Genomic DNA, 22,221 nt, shown 5'->3' with positions numbered 1-22,221 from the left:
ACACACATGATTATGGGCTTAAAATATAGAGTAAAATATAGAGTTGAAATATATTCAATTTTGAGTTTACATTCCAATATTACACTTTATATACATGACATGACAGAAGACTGAAATATAACAAAACCGTTTGACATAGAAACACCGGATTTAAGGGTGGGAGTTTTTAAAAATAATGTTTATTAATTGTGAAATTATGAAAAATATGAATAACATTCCACCCAGGAGGCCACTAGAGGACGATTTGGTCATTTGACTGCAGGAAAGAGGTACAGCTGGTTTACCGGCAAAGCAAATGTATACTCGCTCTCTCGATTCATCTCTCCCCCACTCTATCCATATCTAGCTTGCCCACTTCCACCTCTCTCTCCCCCTCTCCTCTCTCACCCTTTCTCTCCTTCTCAATCTCCCTCACGCCCCTTATCTGTCTCTATCTCTCCCCCTCTTCTCTCTCTCTCCCCCAATATACTTTCATTTGATTTCTCTCTCCTTTTGGTTCTAGTAACTGGGCAGCTCAGTCTTTTGTGTAGAGCGAGACATTTCCTGTCGCTTGATGCTGTGTTTGCTTTTCTGAGCCTGGTCCCCGAGTAATGATCGGGTCTGCTGTTGTTTTAACATTCATGGTGCCCCCTCTCTCAATCCCCCATCCCCCTTTATTCTGCCCCTGCCCCACCCCCCACCCAAACATGGCCAGACCAGACCAGGATATAACTCTGTGCTCCTCAGAACAAGACAAACACAAACAGACTATGGACCCCTCATCGTTCCTCTACCTCCCTGCCCAACCCATGAGTCATTGTCTGAGTCAGACAGACCCTGTGTGTGTGTGTGTATGTGTATATCAGTGTGTCTGGCTCTCTCATCCCCATACAGTAGAATGGGTTCAGAGCTTCTGCTGCTCCAGTCCACAGACTGGCAGGACAGGAGAGAGGAGAGTAGAGGGATGTATGGAAGGAACGCCAGCCTACATGACTGTGCAGGTCTGCCTGGGTGGGAGACAATAATAGACAGGCAATGAGTGATATTACAGTGATGGGATGTCTTGTTCTAATCTACATGCTTTTAGTTTGGTGCATTTGTACTGAATGGAATCAGTCTCTAGTTATTCAAGGAATAGATTGTAAGGTTCCTTCCTTGTAAATTGGACCCAACAGCAGCACCTGTTATTGAGAACTGCAGAATAATAAAGTCTACATCCCAAACAGCACCCTATTCCCTATTTAGAGCACTACTTTTAAATCCAGACTTTTGGCAGTGCAGTATACAGACGGAATAGGGTACAATTTGGTATGCAGCCAAAGTGACCGTTCTGTAACCTTAGGAATGCAGTGCAGCATTTGAGCCTCCCCTATCCTCCCAGAAGCCCTGTAACAGGAAGCCCATCGGGGACAGACAGCAGGACAACTAAGTGACAGGGTCAGGGGAACTACAGGGATTGCACCCAGGGGAGACAGCTCTCTGGCTGGGTGTCCTGTTCCCAACATTCCATCTGGATCTGGCAGCACATGGAAGGGAAGAAGGGGACACAAAAAAGGACTCTCAATCCAACAAGGATCTGCACTGTAAAAAAAAAGTCAACTTAACCAATTGCTTAATCAGCATTATTCTGTGAGTTGGGTGGACTTCAGAAGGACAAGCCATTCTGCTAGTCTATGAACGTTTGTTCACTCAACAAACTTTACTCACAGGGAGTTGAATGTATAAAAACTTGTTGAGTCGAATTACAAATTCGTGTTTGCCGTTCGAAGGCAACACTGTATGTTGGTTCAGCTACACTACCGGTCAAAAGTTTTAGAACGCCTACTCATTCAAGGGTTTTTCTTTATTTTTACTAATTTCTACATTGTAGAATAATAGTGAAGACATCAAAACTATGAAATAACACATATGGAATCTATATATAAATATAATATAACATATATTTTATATTTGAGATGCTTCAAACAGCCACCATTTGCCTTGATGACAGCTTTGCGCACTCTTGGCATTCTCTCAACCAGCTTCACCTGAAATGCTTTTCCAACAGTCTTGAAGGAGTTCCCACATATGCTGAGCACTTGTTGGCTGCTTTCCCTTCACTCTGTGGTCCGACTCATCCCAAACCTTCTTAATTTGGTTGAGTTCGGGGGATTGTGGAGCCCAAGTCATCTGATGCAGCACTCCATCACTCTCTTTCTTGGTGAAATAGCCCTTACACATTCTGAAGGTGTGTTGAGTCATTGTCCTGTTGAAAAGTAAATGATAGTCCCACTAAGCCCAAACCAGATGGGATGGCATATCGCTGCAGAATGCTGTGGTAGCCATGCTGGTTAAGTGTGCCTTAAATTCTAAATAAATCACTGACAGTGTCACGAGCAAAGCACCTCCACACCATAACACCTTCTCCATGCTTTACAGTGGGAAATACACATGCAGAGACATTCCGTTCACCCACACAGCGTCTCACAAAGACACAGCAGTTGGAACCAAAAATCTCAAAATTGGAATCGTGTTTCTTGGTCCAAGCAAGTCTCTTCTTCTTATTGATGTCCTTTAGTAGTGTTTTCTTAGCAGCAATTCGACCATGAACAGTTGATATTGAGATGTGTCTGTTACTTGAACTCTGTGAAGCATGTGTTTGGGCTGCAATTTCTGAGGCTGGTAACTAATGAACTTATCCTCTGCAGCAGATGTAACTCGGGGTCTTCTATTCCAGTGGCGGTCCTCATGAGAGCCAGTTTCATCATAATGCTTGATGGTTTTTGCGACTGCACTTTCAAAGTTCTTGAAATGTTCCCTATTGACTGACCTTCATGTCTAAAAGAAATGATGGACTGTCATTTCTCTTTGCTTATTTGAGCTGTTCTTGCCATAATATGGACTTGGTGTTTTACCAAATAGGGCTATCTTCAGTATACCCCCCTACATTGTCACAACACAACTGATTGGCTCAGACGCATTAAGAAGGAAAGAAATTCCACAAATTAACTTTTAATAAGGCACACCTGTTAATTGAAATGCATTCCAGGTGACTACCTCATGAACTGATTGATAGAATGCTAAGAGTGTGCAAAGCTGTCATCAAGACAAAGGCTGGCTATTTGAAGAATCTCAAATATAAAATATATTTAGATTTGTTTTACACGTGTGTTATTTCATAGTTTTGATGTCTTCACTATTATTCTACAGTGTAGAAAATAGTAAAAATAAAGAAAAACGCTTGAATGAGTAGGTGTCCTAAAACTTTTGACCGGTAGTGTATATGCCCAAATGTTAACCAAAATCAAATTGTATTTGTCACATGCGCCGAATACAACAGGACCTTACAATGAAATGCTTACTTACAAGCCCTTAACCAACAATGCAGTTTTAAGAAAAAAAAAAAAAAGAAAAAATAGGAATAAAAGTAACAAATAATTAAAGAGCAGAAGTAAAAAAAACTATTGCGAGGCTATATACAGGGGGTACCGGTCAATGTGCGGGGGCACAAGTTAGTCCAGGTAATTGAGGTAATATTTACATGTAGGTAGAGTTATTAAAGTGACTATGCATAGATAATAACAGAGGGTAGCAGCAGCGTAAAGGGGGGGAGGGGGGGGGGGGGGGCAATGCAAATAGACTTGGTAGCCATTTGATTAGATGTTCAGGAGTCTTATGGCTTGGGGGTAGAAGCTGTTTAGAAGCCTCTTGGACCTAGACTTGGCACTCCAGTACCTCTTGCCGTGCGGTAGCAGAGAGAACAGTCTATGACTAGGCTGGCTGGAGTCTTTGACAATTTTTAGGGCCTTCCTCTGACACCAACTGGTATAGAGGTCCTGGATGGCAGGAAGCTTGGCCAAGGCACTACCCTCTGTAGTGCCTTGCGGTCGGAGACAGAGCAGTTGCCATACCAAGTAGTGATGCAACCCGTCAGGATGCTCTCAATGGTGCAGCTGTAGAACTTTTTTGAGGATCTGAGGACCCATGCCAAATCTTTTCAGTCTCCTGAGGGGGAATACGTTTTGTTGTGCCCTCTTCACGACTGTTTTGGTGTGCTTGGACCATGTTAGTTTGTTGGTGATGTGGACCCCAAGGAACTTGAAGATCTCAACCTGCTCCTCTACAACACCGTCAATGAGAATGGGGGCGTTCTCGGGTCCTCCTTTTCCTGTAATCCACAATCATCTCCTTTGTCTTGATCACATTGAGGGAGAGGTTATTGTCCTTGCACCACACGGTCAGGTCTCTGACTTCCTCCCTATAGGCTGTCTCGTCGTTGTCGGTGATCAGGCCTAACACTGTTGTGTCATCTTCAAACTTAATGATGGTGTTATAGTCGTACCTGGCCCTGTAGTCATGAGTGAACCGGGAGAACAGGAGGGGACAGAGCACACACCCCTGAGGGGCCCCCGTGTTGAGGATCCGCGAGGCGGAGGTGTTGTTACCTACCCTTACCACCTGGGTGTGGCCCGTCAGGAAGTCCAGGATCCTGAGTTGTAGTCAATGAACAGCATTCTCACATAGGTGTTCCTATTGTCCAGGTGTGAAAGTGCAGTGTGGAGTGCAATAGAGATTGCATCATCTGTGGATTTGTTGGGGCGGTATGCAATTTGGAGTGCGTCTAGGGTTTCTAGGACAATGGTGTTGATTTTTAGCCATGACCATCCTTTCAAAGCACTTCATGGCTACTGACATGAGTGCCACGGGTCGGTAGTTAATTAGGCAGGTTACCTTAGTGTTCTTGGGCACAGGAACTATGGGGTCTGCTTGTTGGTATTACAGACTCAGACAGGGAGAGGTTGAACATGTCAGTAAAGACACTTGCCAGTTGGTCAGCGCATGCTCGGAGTACATGTCCTGGTAATCCGTCTGGCCCTGCGGCCTTGTGAAAGTTGACCTGTTTAAAGGTCTTACTCACATCAGCTGTGGAGAGCTTGATCACACAGTTGTTCGGAACAGCTGATGCTCTCGTGCATGTTTCAGTGTTACTTGCCTCGAAGCGAGCATATAAGTAATTTAGCTTGTCTGGTCGTGTCACTGAGCAGCTCTCAGCTGTGCTTCCCTTTGTAGTCTGTAATAGTTTGCAAGCCCTGCCACATCCGTACGATTCGATCTTAGGCCTGTATTGACACTTTGCCTGTTTGATGGTTCGTCAGAGGGCATAGTGTAATTTCTTATAAGCTTCTGGGTTAGAGTCACACTCCTTGAAAGCAGCAGCTCTACCCTTTAGCTCAGTGCAGATGTTGCTTGTAATCCATAGCTTCTGTTTGGGGTATGTACTAGCAGTCACTGTGGAGACAACATCATCAATGCACTTATTGATGAAGCCAGTGAATGATATGGTGTACTCCTCAATGCCATCAGAAGAATCCCAGAACATATTCCAGTCTGTGTTTTTTATTTTACCTTTATTTAACTAGGCAAGTCAGTTAAAAACAAATTCTTATTTTCAATGATGGCCTAGGAACACTGGGTTAACCTCTTGGCGTTCCCCTAGGATAGGGGGCGCTAAAGCGATTTTTTTAAAAAATTCGTGCCCATTTTAAACGGCCTCCTACTCAAACTCAGAAGCTAGGATATGCATATAATTAATACTTGTGGATAGAAAACACCCTAAAGTTTCTAAAACTGTTTGAATGGTGTCTGTGAGTATAACAGAACTCATATGGCAGTCAAAACCCCGAGACAGATCGAAACAGGAAGTGGAATTCTGAATTGCGAACTCAACTTCATCACGTTGCCTATTAATCACACCGTGAGCTATGGTTCATTGAGCACTTCCTATTGCTTCCACTAGATGTCCCCAGTCTTTACAAAGTGGTTTGAGTCTCCTACTGTTAAAACTGAATGAATGAGACGCTGTGGAACGTGGTCACACGGAGAGGGCCATCACCATTATGACGCCGACGCCCCTGGTTACCCTCCCCTTTCGAAACGTTTTGAAACACAATGCAATCGTCCCCCTCGAATCTTATTGGCTCTCTTGTTGAAAAACGCCCTGAAGATTTATGTTATACAACGTTTGACATGTTTGAACGAACCTAAATGGGAAAAAAATGCATTTTCTCGAAATGGCTGTCCCGTGGCCGACGGAAGTTTTGGAGCAGCCTTCAGACGCGCTAACAAGAACAAGCTCTTGGAACATAAAGGAGTCTTTTTTTCGAACGAAAATACATTTGTTGTGGACCTGGGATTCCTGGAAGTGCTTTCTGATGAAGACAACCAAAGGTAAGGGATTATTGACAATAGTATACAAGACTAGATGTGATATGCGATTGTTCCAAGATGGCGCTGACCTGTAACGTTAGCCTATTTTTCATGAGTATCGCATCCCCTTTCATCGCAAAGTATGATTACCCAGTAAAGTTAATTTTAAATCTGGCATTACAGGTGCTTTCAAGAGATATTCATCTATAAATCTTAGAATGACAATATTACATTTTAAAAATGTTTTCGAATAGTAATTTAGTAAATTGTAGCTCTGTTTCATCGGATGCATTTGAGGGAAAATAGTTAGTCAACGTTACGCACCGATGTAAAATGCTGTTTTTATATATAAATATGAACTTTATCGAACAAAAGAATGCATGTATTGTGTAACATGATGTCCTAGGTGTGTCATCTGATGAAGATTGTCAAAGGTTAGTGCTGCATTTAGCTGTTTTTTGGTTATTTGTGATGCATGTGGTTGGTCGGAAAATGGCTATGTGGCTACTTTTACGATATACTCCTCTAGCATAATCTAATGTTTTGCTTTTGCTGTAAAGCCTTTTTGAAATCGGACAACGTGGTTCGATTCAGGAGAGGTGTATCTATAAAACGATATAATTTGATTTTTTTAAATTATTTTTTTATTACATTTTGTTATGCTAATGGCGATATGATTTTTCGCTGGATGTCCATCCCGCATACGGGACAGAGGCCGCACAGGGGTTAACTGCCTTGTTCAGGGGCAGAACAACATATATTTTTTTACCTTGTCAGCTCAGGGATTTGATCTTATAACCTTTTGGTTACTAGTCCAACACTAACCACTAGGCTACCCTGCCGTTACCTTACAATTGTAAATTGAATTAACAAACTCTGCTCAAAGTGAGCTGAATTTGAACAGGATGTTGAGTAAAATTACAAGCGTATGTTTGCTCAAAACCACGCCAACATTATATTTCCCAGCATGCTCTATTGCAGGTTGATTTTCAGAATTGTTTTTTTCAATACCTGTGTTTTTGCATGTACATTAATTGGTTGTTTCATCTTATGCTACACAAACATAAATAAATACAAATTCTAAACTAATCCAATCTGTTAGTAGTTGGATTTTTTGCACCCATTACTGAGATGTCTGTTTCAGTTTATATAATTTAGGTAGTCTCAATAAACTATCTTCCCTACATTGGTAGTCATTGTGAATGCAAGTTGTAGTTGATTAAAAGTTCAAATTGTTGGATATCCTCACTTTGGCTGGATTCCAATAGGAATTACACATCACTTTGCAAGCCAGTATAATATGACTTGCAGGAGTTTTAGACCACTGCGTTAGGGTGTAATTAGTCCCTCAAAGAAAAGCCTTATGATATATGTAATGTATTATCATAAAGATTTTGGGTTTTACACTGGGAAATGTGCAAAAAAGGTGAACATCAAGTTGAATTGTATGTTCGTTCAGCTATTTGTCAAATGTTGAGCAAAGTCACAATCCTATTGCAGCTGGTTGCCTTACAATTGTATGTTGAATCAACTTTTTTTTACAGTGTGACTGGGAGAGTGGATACCCACTTGGCACACACTGGTTGAATCAACGTTGTTTCCACTTAATTTCAATGAAATGATGTTGAACCAAAACAGAATAGACATTGAATTGACATCTATGCCTAGTGATTAGGGATGAAAGCTGAAGAAAGCCCTTGTCTTTCCTTAGACCTCTGTCTTTTCTTATTGTATGTTGGACATGATGGATGAGGTGCTGTGTGTGGAGAGAGACACACACACAAACCCCTGGACATGCTGCGCTGGATGTTTCTGTAATGAACACGATGGGAGACAGTGCTGGTTTCAAGCGCAGGGTGCAGCAGGTGTTTATTTGTAAAGGACCACAGGAGGAGGCAGGTAGCTGGGTCCAGGGGCAGGCAAAAGGTCATATACAGGGGGTCCAAAAAGGCAACAGTACAGGCAGGGAGAAGGCTAATGACGTAGTCCGAGAGATCAGACACAAGGTTGAAGACAGGAAATCTGCTAGGCAAAAGTACAGGCAGGTAATAGGCAAAAAGGCGTCGTTAGTGAGGATGGCCAAAACTACGGTACACAGGAAGACTAATACGGGGAAAACCAGAGCTCCGAATAGAAAAGTGTATCAAAACAAACAATACCTCACAATGCACAATGATGGGGTGCAAAGAACTGAACTAAATATTGTGTGTAATGACATACAGGTGTGTGAACAGGTGATCAGAATTCAGGTGATTTGGATCTGGAGAGTGAGCTGCGTTCAGGGGATCTATTTGTTTGAGAGTGTGAGCTGGAAAGTGAGCTGGAAAGTGGGCTGGAAAGTGAGCTGCGTTCAGGGGATCGACGTGTTTGAGAGTGTGAGTTGGAAGCATTCGTTACAGTTTAAGTTGTAAAACACACTGGAATATGGATGAAGAGTTTATAGGAATAAGACAAGACCCTCTTACAAAACATTTGACAAATAACATGACAGTTTGATGAGGGGTATTTCCTCATGAGGTGCCTCGTAAATGGGCATCTCTGTGCTGTAGATATTGTTATAAATTGTTGTAAATGGATTGTTGTAAATTGCTATTGTTGTTGTTGTATTTAATTGCATTGAGTGCATGTGAAGTGTCGATCTTGCCCACCTGTCATCTTGCTGCAAAATGAGGACCACAATGGAAATAAGCCTCCGGGCTTGATTGTGTTTTTATACTCAATCATCTTTTATCTATGTAATATTGTCTCTGGCTGGAGCGGCCTACTGATTTTAATTATCCAATAAATTCTATCAAACTTAACACACAGCAATACAAGTAGCTCTCCAATCGCACATGAGCTAGCTTATTGATCAACTATGGACTAAGTATGGAGATGAAACTACACCATTCGTTTTCATTTGTGTGTTGCTTCATATGTTAATGTGCTTGAGTGGGTGTTTTTATGTGCTTCCGCATGTCTTAACCATGTTCTCAGGATGTAGATTGTTACTTTCCCTCCTTTCCGGCTGAATGAGCAAGAACTAAATGCAACCTAAAGATAATTGCCAGTTTATAATAGGGTACAATGAAGGTTGACCAGGTTGTTTCCATTCTCTCCTTTATGCATAATGTACTGTATGTAAATAAATGCTTCATTTAAGCTTGTTATTGTTGTTAGACTTTATTATTGACACATCCACTGCTGGTACTAGAAGAAGAATGACATCTTCCTCTCTCTCTCTCTCTATATATATATATATATATATATATATATATATATTCTCTCTTTCTCAATCGCTCTCTCTCTCTCTCTTTCTCTCTCCATCTATCTCTTGTAGAACATTGATGTGACAAACTTCAGCAGCAGCTGGAGTGATGGCCTGGCATTCTGTGCTCTCCTCCACACCTACCTGCCCGCACACATCCCTTACCAGGAACTCATCAGTCAAGACAAGGTACCCATTTCACACACATACATGCATGCATACATGCAGACAACTGCACGAACACACACACACTCATTCATTTATAATTCCAATTAAGAGCTCATGAACATGGACACCCACACTGATGTGACCTTCTACTTTCTCAATTAATTTCTTCTTCAAGAACCTTTTAGAGTACCTCCAAAGCATCATTCATTGCGCAACACTTTAATACCTTACACTAAAGTCTATTGTATGAGAAACATAGGCTGAGATTTACTAAAGGTATGCAGGGGCACACAACCTGTTTTGCGTGTTAAATAGCATTTTACTGTGGTGACCATTTTACTAAAGGGGTGCATAAGCATTACAGCATGTAAAACCAACTAAATGTGGTGGAGCATGTTCCTTTACATTTGGGAGATCCTCCAAAGCACCATTGATAGAGACACATTTTAATCCCTTAGAGCAGTGGTTCCCAAACCTTTTAGAATCCCATACCCCTTTGAACATTCAACCTCCAGCTGCGTACCCCCTCTAGCACCAGGGTCAGCGCACTCTCAAATGTTGTTTTTTGCCATCATTGTGAGCCTGCCACACACACACACACACACACACTATACGATACATTTATTAAACATAAGAATGAGTGTGAGTTTTTGTCACAAGTGACAAAGAGCTCTTATAGGACCAGGGCACAAATAATAATATAATAATAATCAATAATTTTGCTCTTTATTTAACCATCTTGCATAAAAAAACGAATTTGTTCATAGAAAATTGTGAATAACTCACCACAGGTTAATGAGAAGGGTGTGCTTGAAAGGATGCACATAACTCTGCAATGTTGGGTTGTATTTTCCACACACAGTCTGTGCCTGTATTTCGTTTTCATGCTAGTGAAAGAATCCTAGAATCCACTCTCACATAGGTACGTGTTTGCAAAGGGCACCAGTGTCTTAACAGCAGTGATTTGCCAAGGCAGGATACTCTGAGCGCAGCCCTATCCAGAAATCTGTCAGTGGCTTCTGATTAAATTACATTTTCACAGAACCGCTTGTTGCAATTTCGATGGGGCTCTCTTGTTCAGATATCGGTAAGTGGACTGGAGGCAGGGCATGAAAGGAATAACGAATCCAGTTGTTTGTCGTCCATTTTGGGAAAGTACCTGCGTAATTCCGCACCCGGCTCACTCAGGTGCTTCGCTATATCACATTTAACACTGTTCGTAAGCTTGAGTTCATTTGCACACAAAAAATCTATGATGGAAAGACCTGTGTGTTGTCCTAATGCAGACAGAGAAGAGCTCCAACTTCTTAATCATAGCCTCAATTTTGTTCTGCACATTGAATATACTGTAGTTGCAGAGAGTCCCTGTAATCCTAGATTCAGATCATTCAGGCAAGAAAAAACATCACCCAGATAGGCCAGTCGTGTGAGAAACTCGTTATCATGCAAGCAGTCAGACAAGCGAAAAATATGGTAAGTAATGAAAACTTGTCAATACTTTGCCCCTTGATAACTAGCGCACTTCTGTATGTTGTAAAAGCGTAACATGGTCGCTGCCCATATCATTGCATAGCGGAGAAAATAAACGAGAGTTCAGGGGCCTTGCTTTATCAAAGTTAACCATTTTCACTGTAGTGTCCAAAACGTCTTTCAAGCTGTCAGGCATTCCCTTGACAGCAAGAGCCTCTCGGTGGATGCTGCAGTGTACCCAAGTGGCGTCGGGAGCAACTGCTTGCACGTGTGTTACCACTCCACTATGTCTCCCTGTCATGGCTTTTGCGCCATCAGTACAGATACCAACACATCTTGACCACCAAAGTCCATTTGATGTCACAAAGCTGTCCAAATATCCTCTCCTATTGTCCTGGTTTCCAGTGGTTTGCAGAAGAGGATGTCTTCCTTAATTGACAACCCCATAAACATTACGGACATATACCAGGAGCTGTGCCAGGCCCGACACGTCTGTTGACTCATCCAGCTGTAATGCATAGAATTCACTGGCTTATCTGCGAAGCAGTAATTGTTTCAAAACATCTCCTGCCATGTCATTGATGCGTCGTGAAACAGTGTTGTTTGATGAAGGGATTGTCTGTATAGTTTTTTCCCCAGCATTGTCCCAGCCATATCCGCGGCAACAGGAAGAATTAAGTCCTCCACTCTCCACAAGAGAGTAACGGTTAATGTGATTGGATGTTAATTATTTGACTAGCCTACCTATATTTGACATTGTGTTGTTATTTCGCTGACCACTAGATTATATTTTTGGCTGTGAAACGAGGCTACTCAGGCGAGAAAACCTCACCCAAATGTATAGCCCTGTTGGAAAATATAAATGGACTGTTTGAAAATGTGAGAAAAAAAATGTGAATCACATTTTTATTTGGCGTACCCCCGATGGCATTGCGTACCCCAGTTTGGGAATACCTGCCTTAGACTAAGACCTACATTCAATCCGCACAGTGGAAGATCTGCGCTATAGCACAATTTAATTTTAAATGCAATGTTTCTGCGTTCGCGAAGGCTGCATTCACGGTAAACACTGCATACATCTTCTGGGGTCCGGAATGAATCCAGCCCTAAGGGCTTTTGTATGACAAGCATGTACCTTTAAAGCCACCCTCTATTACTTGGTGTTAAAGAGAAGCGGCTATGTATTAGTGTTGACAGACAGTCCTGCTGTATGTATATGCAGGTGGCATATAGAGAGGAGAGAGGAGAGAGAAGGGCACAAAAACACTGCAAACAGGCTCCGCTTCGTGCCATGTGTTGGGTTCAGCACCCCTGTGTTTATTTGACCAGCTCATTATAAACAAAAGAGGACGATACTTCGGCACACACACACAAACACACATCCGATGCTGCATGCTATACGTGACAAATTAGCCAGGCTGATTACTATGGTAAAACCTTTCTGTGCCTTCCCGATGACAGACACAAAGCTAACCCATCCCCAGTGAATTATTTAGTGAGGGCTGTGTGTTGGCTTTAATGTGTTTTGTTGAGTGACTCCCTAGTTTTTAGACTTACAGGCTCCTTTTGAAAGCAAAAGTTAGAGTGCTCCTTTCCTAGAATGTTCTTTGGATCTTTTATCATTGATTCCATTTATCCAAGCTCTCTGTCATGGCTCAAAATAAGGTTATTTATCAAACATTATTTACTGTTAGACTCCAACACCATGAGGTTCAGCCTCTTTGGTTTCCCAATCTCAGCTCTCATCCTTTATTAATAAATAATTTTCACGCCGTGCAGCTGACATCATGGTCCTGTCCAAAGCAAACAACAGAGGCTATCTGTTCAAAAATAGTATAGAAATAATAATAGTCTTGAATGTGCATGTCTCCCAGTCCCAGCCAAAGACAACCACTTTGGTCAGAGTGGTTCTAGGTCTCCAAGAGGTCAGTTCAATCAATGTAGTTTGCAAAGGAAAAAGGAGAGACAAATAATTGACCCTCCACCCCAACCCCATTTCCCCAACCCCACCCGTCCACGCTCCACTCTCCCGCCCCCCTCCCGACGACCCCATAATGACAAAGTGAAAACAGATTTTATTGAAATTTTTGCAAATGTATTATAAATAAAAAACAGATAGCCTTATTTACATAAGAATTCAGACCCTTTGCTATGAGATTCAAAATTGAGCTCAGGTGCATCCTGGTTCCATTGATCATCCTTGAGATGTTTCTACAACTTGATTGGAGTCCACCTGTCGTAAATTGAATTGATCGGACATGATTTGGAAAGGCATACATATGTCTATATAAGGTCCCACAGTTGACAGTGCATGTCAGAGCAAAGACCAAGCCATGAGGTCGAAGGAATTGTCCATAGAGCTCCGAGACAGGATTGTGTCAAGGCACAGATCTGGGGAAGGGTACCAAAAAATGTCTGCAGCATTGAAGGTCCCCAAGAACACAGTGGCCTCCATCGTTCTGAAATGGAAGAAGTTTGGAATCACCAAGACTCTTCCTAGAGATGGCCGCCCAGCCAAACTAAGCAATTGGGGGAGAAGGGCCTTGGTCAGGGAGGTGACCAAGAACCCGAAGGACACTCTGACAGAGCTCTAGAGTTCCTCTGTGTAGATGGGAGAACCTTCCAGAAGGACAACCATCTCTGCAGCACTTCACCAATCAGGCCTTTGTGGTAGAGTGGCCAGACAGAAGCCACTCCACAGTAAAAGGCACATGACAGTCCATCTAAAGGACTCTTAGACAATGAGAAACAATATTCTCTGGTCCGATGAAACCAAGATTGAACCCTTTGGCCTGAATGCCAAGCTTCACGTCTGGAGGAAACATGGCACCATCCCTATGGTGAAGCATGGGGGTGGAAGCATCATGCTGTGGGGATGTTTTTCAGCGGCATGAACTGGGAGACTAGTCAGGATCGAGGGAAAGATGAACGGAGCAAAGTACAGTGAGTTCCTTAATAAAAACCTGCTCCAGAGCGCTCAAGACCTCTGACTGGAGCGAAGGTTCACCTTCCAACAGGACAACGACCCTAAGCACACAGCCAAGACAACGCAGAAGTGGCTTCGGGACAAGTCTCTGAATGTCCTTGAGTGGCCCAGCCAGAGCCCGGACTTGAGTTCGATCGAACATCTCTGGAGAGACCTGAAAATAGTTGAGCAGCGACGCTCCCCCTCCAACCTGACAGAGCTTGAGAGAATCTGCAGAGAAGAATGGGAGAAACTCCCCAAATACAGTTGTGCCAAGCTTGTAGCATCATACCCAGGAAGACTCGAGGCTGTAATCGCTGACAAAGGTGCTTCAACAATCTACTGAGTAAAGGGTCTGAATACTTATGTAAATGTGATATTCCGGGGGGGGGGGGGGGGGGGGGTTATACATTTGCAAACATTTCTAAAAACCAGTTTTTGTTTTGACATTATGGGGGTATTGGGTTTAGATTCATGAGGGGGAAAAAACTATTTAATCAATTTTAGAATAAGGCTGTAACGTAAAAAAATGTGGAGAAAGTCAAGGGGTCTGAATACATTCCCGAATACTTTCCCGAAACAGCCCTTGACTTTTTCCACATTTTATTGTGTTACAGCCTGAATTTAAATTTGATTAAATTGAGATGTATTGGTCACTGGCCTACACACAACACCCCTTAATGTCAAAGTGGAATTATGTTTTTTTACATTTTTACAAATCAATTAAAAATGAAAAGCTGAAATATCTTGAGTAAATAAGTATTCAACCCTTTGTTATGGCAAGCTTCAGTCGAGCAGTGAATTTCAAGCAGATCCAGGGAGGTTTTCCAATGCCTCACAAAGAAGGGCACCTATTGCTAGATGGGTAAAAATAAATATAGCAGACATTGAATATCCCTTGGAGCATGGTGAAGTTATTAATTACACTTTTGATGGTCTATCAATACACCCAGTCACTACAAAGATACAGGCGTCCTTCCTAACTTAGTTGCCGAATAGGAAGGAAACCGCTCAGGGATATCAACATGAGGCCATGTTACAGAGTTTAATGGCAGTGATAAGAGAAAACTGAGGATGGAGCAAAAACATTGTAGTTACTCCACAATAGAAACCTAATTGACAGGGTGAAAAGAAGGAAGCCTGTACAGAATAAAAATATTACAAAACATGCATCCTGTTTGCAACAAGGCACTAAAGTAATACTGCAAAAAAAGTGGCAAAGCAGTTCATTTTTTGTCCTGAATACAAAAGTGTTATGTTTGGGGAAAATCCAATACAACACATTACTGAGTACCAAGCTCCATATTTTCAAGCATAGTGGTGGCTGCATCATGTTATGGGTATGCTTTTAGTCATTAAGGACTGGAGAGTTTTTCAGGATAAAAAATAAATGGAATAGAGCTAAGCACAGGTAAAATCCTAGAGGAAAACCTGGTTCAGTCTGCTTTCCACCAGACACTGGGAGATTAATTCACCTTTCAGCAGGAGAATAACCTAAAACACAAGGCCAAATCTACACTGAAGTTGCTTACCAAGAAGACAGTAAATGTTCCTGAGTGGCCGAGTTACAGTTTTGACTTAAAGCTGCTCGGAAATCTACGGTAAGACCTAAAAGACCTAGCAATGATTAACAACCAATTTGACAGCGCATTAAGAATTTTGAAAATAATAATGGCCAACTTTTTCACAATCCAAGTGTGGAAACTTAGAGTCTTACCCATAAAGACTTACAGCTGTAATCGCAGCCAAAGGTGCTTCTACAAAGTATTGACTCTTGAATGTGAATACTTATTGAAATTGGATATTTCTGTATTTCATTTTCAATAGATTAGCAAAAAATTATAAAAACACGTTTTCACTTTGTCATTATGGGGTATTGAATGTAGATGGGTGAGAGAATAAATATTTATTTAATCCATTTTGAATTCAAGCTGTAACATAACAAAATGTGGAATATGTCAAAGGGTATGAATACTTTCTGAAGGCACTGTAGATCTGTGGACCGTACTTTTTGAATGGCTAGCTCAGAATATGAGTTTTCCAAAAGAAGATTGAGGTCAGTACTTTTGGGAGCCTAGATAATGTATTTAGAAATCCCATCATTGGATGGTTCGGTAGTTGGGTAGCTGACCTAAGTTGTAAATATAGAAAAAAGGAGTTGCCTGGTAATGTCTTTCAAATCTTGGAATGTTCTCAAACCATTACTTCCATGATATTGGCAAGGATACAGATTCCACATTTGTACCATTGGGGGGATGCTAAAGATCACGAGGCATTATTGTTAAATATTGGAGTATGGGCATGCCATTTTGATTCCCAGTTACATCGTTTTTCAATATAAATTGTGTGAGTAATTGTTTAAGGGTTATATCAGTGAAGACCACCTCTTCCAGAGCAAAAGGAGACACCATATTTTTCACTATACTCAGCCAGAAGAATCATGTCTAAACCAATTTAAGATGGGGCAAAATGCTAGTGCCTGGAAATACAATTTAAAGTTTGGTACGGATAGTCCTCTTACGTCTTTCCCTCTTTGTAAGTTCGTTAATTTTATCCCGGATCGCTTAACTGAAATATACATTTTGAAACAGCACAATGCATTTTATCCCAAAAGCCACAATGGGGACACATGGGGCGTATTGAACTACGGAAATTCAGCCGAGGCAATATATTAATTTCGGCAATAGATATTCTGCCAGTTATAGGAACTGGGATGTTAGTCCATCTACTGAGATCAGATTGAGTTGATTCGAGCATTCTGTTAAAGTTTCTGCCAATGGTTTTATCTAAGGAAGGAAATATATCTACTCACAAATATTTAAAATGGCCAACAATTGGGATTCCATAAGTCTTGAGAGGCAGTAGGGCTGATTTGGTTAGATACATTTTATAACTTGAGATGAAGCTGAATTAATCTAGAAACGTCAATGCGTTTGGGAGTGATTGAAATACATTGTCTAGATATAGTAAAATATTGTCTGTGCATAATCAGATGAAGTGATCAGCAGATTTCAGGGAAATTGGTGTTATTTCCTTCAATTTACTATTTTCTACATTGTAGAATAATATTGAAGACATCAAAACTATGAAATAACACATATGGAATCATGTAGTAAGCAAAAAAGAGTTAATCAAATCAAAATATATTTTAGATTTTAGATTCATCAAAGTACCCACCCTTTACCTTGATGACAGCTTTTCACACTCTTGGCATTCTCTCAGCCATCTTCACCTGGAATCATTTTCCAACAGTCTTGAAGGAGTTCCCACATATGCTGAGCACTTGTTGGCTGCTTTTCCTTCACTCTGCGGTCCAACTCATCCCAAACCATCTCAATTTGGTTGAGGTCATGTGATTGTGGAGGCCAGGTCATCTGATGCAGCACTCCATCACTCTCGTTCTTGGTCAAATAGCCCTTACACAGCCTGGAGGTGTGTTGGGTCATTGTCCTGTTGAAAAACAAATTATAGTTCCACTGAGCACAAACCAGATGGGATGGGGTATCGCTGCAGAATGCTGAGGTAGCCATTCTGGTTAAGTGTGCCTTGAATTCTAAATAAATCACTGACAGTGTCACCAGCAAAGCACCATCACACCTCCTCCTCCATGGTGGGAACCACACATGCAGAGATCATCCGTTCACCTACTCTGCGTCTCACAAAGACACAGAGGTTGGAACAAAAAATCTCAAATTTGAACTCATCAGACCAACGGACAGATTTCCACTGGTCTAAAGTCCATTGCTCGTGTTTCTTGGCCCAAACAAGTCTCTTCTTTGTATTGGTGTCCTTTGGTAGTGGTTTCTTTGCAGTGATTTGACCATGAAGGCCTGATTCACGCAATCTTCCCTGAACAGTTGATGTTGAGATGTGTCTGTTATTTGAACTCTGTGAAGCATTTATTTGGGCTACAATTTCTGAGGCTGGTAACTCTAATGAACTTATCCTCTGCAGCAGAGGTAGCTCTGGTTCTTCCTTTCCTTTGGCGGTCCTCATGAGAGCCAGTTTCATCATAGCAGTTGATTGTTTTCGCGACTGTGAAGAAACTTTCAAAGTTCTTGAAATCTTCCATATTGACTGGCCTTCATGTCTTAAAGTAATGATGGACTGTGGTTTCTCTTTGCTTATTTGAGCTGATCTTGCCATAGTATGGACTTGGTCTTTTACCAAATAGAGATATCTTCAGTATACCACCCCTACCTTGTCACAACACAACTGATTGGTTTAAACGCATTAAGAAGGAAGTGCATTCCACAAATTAACTTTTAACAAGGCACACCTGTTAATTGAAATGCATTCCAGGTGACTACCTCATGAAGCTGGTTGAGAGAATGCAAAGCTGTCATCAAGGCAAAGGTCAAAGGGTGGCTACTTTGAAGAATGTCAAAACACTTTTTTGCTTCTTACATGACTCCATATGTGTTATTTCATAGTTTTGATGTCTTCTAGTAAAAATAAAGAAAAACCCTTGAATGAGTAGGTGTGTCCAAACTTTTGACTGGTACTGTATATACACTACCATTCAAAAGTTTGGGGTCACTTAGAAATGTCCTTGTTTTTGAAAGAAATGCACATTTTTTGTCCATTAAAATAACATCAAATTGATCAGAAATACCGTGTAGACATTGTTAATGTTGTAAATGACTATTGTATCTGGAAATGGATGATTCTTTTATGGAATATCTACATAGCTGTACAGAGGCCCATTATCAACAACCATCACTCCTGTGTTCCAATGGCACTTTGTGGTAGCTAATTCAAGTTTATCATTTTAAAAGGCTAATTGATTATTAGAAAACCCTTTTGCAATTATGTTAGCACAGCTGAAAACTGTTGTCCTGATTAAAGAAGCAATAAAACTGGCCTTTAGACTAGTTGAGTATCTGGAGCATCAGCATTTGTGGGTTCGATTACAGGCTCAAAATGACCAGAAACAAATAACTTTATTCTGAAACTCGTCAGTCTATTCTTGTTCTGAGAAATGAAGGCTATTCCATGCAAGAAATTGCAAAGAAACTGAAGATCTCGTACAATGCTGTGTACTACTCCCTTCACAGAACAGCGCAAACTGTCTCTAACCAGAATAGAAAGAGGAGTGGGTTGCCCTGGTGCACAACTGAGCAAGAGGACAAGTACATTAGAGTGTCTAGTTTGAGAAACAGACGCCTCACAAGTCCTCAACTGGCAGCTTCATTAAATAGTACCCGCAAAACACCAGTCTCAACGTCAACAGTGACGAGGCGACTCCGGGATGCTGGCCTTCTAGGCATAGTTCCTCTGTCCAGTGTCTGTTATTTTGCCCATCTTAATCTTTTGTTTTTATTGGCCACTCTGAGATATGGCTTTTTCTTTGCAATTCTGCCTTAAAGGCCAGCATCCTGGAGTCGCCTCTTCACTGTTGACGTTGAGACTGGTGTTTTGCAGGTACTGTTTAATGAAATTGCCAGTTGAGGACTGGTCTCATTAGATTTGTCCTACATGTCGACAATGGCATTCATAAGCATTTAAGTGCTCTATATTATGTACAAATAAAGAGATAAGAGAGTATGTACAAGAAGTGAAGTCTATATTCTAAATCATATATTCCAAATCAGATTGGACACCCCGCAAGGGCATCCAGTCCGGCCCGCAGGTGGTCTGAGTAAAACATGTATTTATTATTATTGTTATTACATTTTTTGTCTTCTTTTTTTGTGTGTAGTAAAACAAACTCAATATACTTTTAAATGACTAAAACCAAATCGAAACAGTGTAGAAATCATAATGGTTTCTTGACTGTGTCCAGCTTGCTAACAATAACCGAAATTAAAGCTAGACAGTCAGGGAGTATCGAAAATTCCTAAAACGATGAATAGAGGACAATGTTTTGCAAATTCTGTTGGCAAGGAAATATAACACATTTTCTGTGCGGCCCTCCAGAGCAACATTTGATTGACACATCTGTTCTAGATACTCTAGACAATAATACATCATGGCCAGTAGGTCAAGTCCTCCCTTGGAGATAAATGCAAGAGTGTAAATGGAGGGGGACAGCAATCAACAGGAAGAAACAACAAAAGCAATTGTGTAGTAGCCCATATGGGACACCTCAGTATATTGTCCATTGTCCAGTAATTGGTGTGGTGTGATCACTGTTTTAATGTCCTGGACCATAGGCAATATAATAACAAAATCCAATGCTCAGCAAAATTAGTATTAATGTTCCTTGTACCCAATTGGGGAGTGGGGGGGGGGGGGGGGGGGGGGGGGGGGGCTGGGTCCTTGTCATTGTCTTATTCTGAGGGCAGAATCATAGCCATTGGCTAGGCTGAGTGATCATGCATGGATAACATACCTGAATATTGAGCCAGTCATGATGGGGTTCCATCTGTCGACTTGGACCCTTTTGTGTTGGGTTTGATGTGATTCTTAAAGAAGTCTTGACAGTGGAAAACATGTGTGTTGTGTTCTGGAAGGTCAAGATGAGTTTTGCCGGGTGGATGAAGCCTCATCTAGCTTGCACAGATTTAGCTTGCGTAGCTTGGAACTCACCTCGTTGTAGGTCACCCTCTGTTTTAGCAGTTCGGCAGGTCAGTGACTCTTTGACTGTCCTCTCCCTCTCCCTCCACCTCAGGCAGACGTTTTGGCCTGGTCCCAGAGGGAATATGGCCTGGGTGTTTAAAAGGGTTTATTTGTGGAGATGTTTGTTGCTGTTTGTAGCGCTCTGTGTGGTAATAAGTATGGAAGAAGAGGGGGAATAGGAGGGGGAAGAAGAGAAGGCGGGAGGAGAGGAGGAAGAGGGCCCTGCAGTGTGTTATGAGTAAGGAAGAGGAGGTATAGGAGGAGGAGGGACACTCTGTAGTGTGTAATGAATGAGGAAGAGTAGGAATAAGAGGAGGAAGACCTTGTAATGATCAACCCTGTATGTTTTTCCTACAGGGCCGGAATCTGTCCCTGGCGTTTCAGGCTGCAGAGAGCATCGGCATCAAACCCTCCCTGGTGAGTTGAACTGAACAACCAGAGACCAGACAATGCACCAAAGAAGCAAAGACGCTTTGATCTGGTTTATTGCTAAACAAATGACCTAATTTGATTAACTACAGAGTGCTGCAGAGAGCATTGGCATCAAACCCTCCCTGGTGAGTTGAACTGAACAACCAGAGACCAGACAATGCACCAAAGAAGCATAGACGCTTTGATCTGGTTTATTACTAAACAAATTACCTGATTTGATTAACTACAGAATGAATAGCATGCTTTGATTTGGTCATCTACAGAAGCAACATTTGATTAGATGATTGAATTTTATCAAGTGATAGAGTAATCAGCGTTCAATACCGTAGTGCCCTCCAAGCTCGTCAGCAAGCTCGGGACTGAACTCCTCCCTCTGCAACTGGATCCTGGACTTCCTGATGGGCAGACCCCAGGTGGTGAGGGTAAGCAACAACATCTTCGCCAAGCTGACCTTCAACACGGGGGTGTGTGTTTAGCCCCCTCGTGTACTCCCTGTTCTCCCACAACTGTGTGGCCACGCAAGACTCCAACACCATCATCAAATTTTCTGACGACGGTGGTAGGCCTGATCACTGACAGCGATGAGACTTGGCAGTGTGGTGCCTGGACAACAATCTCTCCCTCAGTGTTAGCAAGACCAAGAAGGAAACAGTGGGGGGAGCATCAATAGGTGATACATCAATAGTGCTGAAGTGGAGAGGGTCAAGAGCTACAAGTTCCTCGGTGTCCAGATAACATGGTTGTAACGGCGCCTCTTCTCCCTCAGGAGACTGAAGAGATTTGTCATGGGCCCTCAGATCCTCAAGAGGTTTTACAGCTGCACCATCGTGAGCATCTTGACTAGCTGCATCACTGCCTGGTATGGCAACTGTACCACCCTTCACCGCAAGGCTCTACAGAGGGTGGTGCGGACGGCCCATGTACATCATTGAGCCAAAGCTACCAGCCATCCAGGACATTTATACCAGGCGTGTCTGTGGAAGGCCCAGAAAATTGCCAAAGACTTCAACCATCCCAGCCATGGACTGTTCTCAGGCTCCAAGACAGCTTCTATCCCTAAGCAATAAGTCTGTTGAACAGCTAACCAATGGCTGCCCACCCTCACCCACAGACTATCGGCATTAACTGTACCTGCTCTGGCATTGCGCATGGTGATCTTAGGCTTGAGTGCGGCTGCTCAGCCATGGAAACCCATTTCATGAAACTCTTGATG

At 42.0% G+C, this 22,221-nt stretch overlaps 1 protein-coding gene across 3 annotated transcripts in view; it reads left to right on the top strand.

The window, feature by feature from the left end:
• LOC106567978 (cytospin-B-like) overlaps positions 1–22,221 on the top strand; it is a 177,955-nt gene that overhangs the window by 141,216 nt on the left and 14,518 nt on the right. For all 3 annotated transcript variants that reach the window (XM_014137917.3, XM_014137916.3, XM_014137915.3), the window contains 2 exons: positions 9,485–9,601; positions 20,934–20,993. In XM_014137917.3, coding sequence (XP_013993392.1) covers positions 9,485–9,601; positions 20,934–20,993 — 177 coding nt within the window. The remainder of the gene's footprint in view (positions 1–9,484; positions 9,602–20,933; positions 20,994–22,221) is intronic.

This window comes from Salmo salar, chromosome 13 (genome assembly GCF_965601325.2).
Source record: "Salmo salar chromosome 13, fSalSal1, whole genome shotgun sequence".
In the NCBI taxonomy this organism is placed as follows: domain Eukaryota; kingdom Metazoa; phylum Chordata; class Actinopteri; order Salmoniformes; family Salmonidae; genus Salmo; species Salmo salar.
Note: the sequence above shows the minus strand (reverse complement) of the source record. Positions and strands in the feature narration are given on the sequence as shown.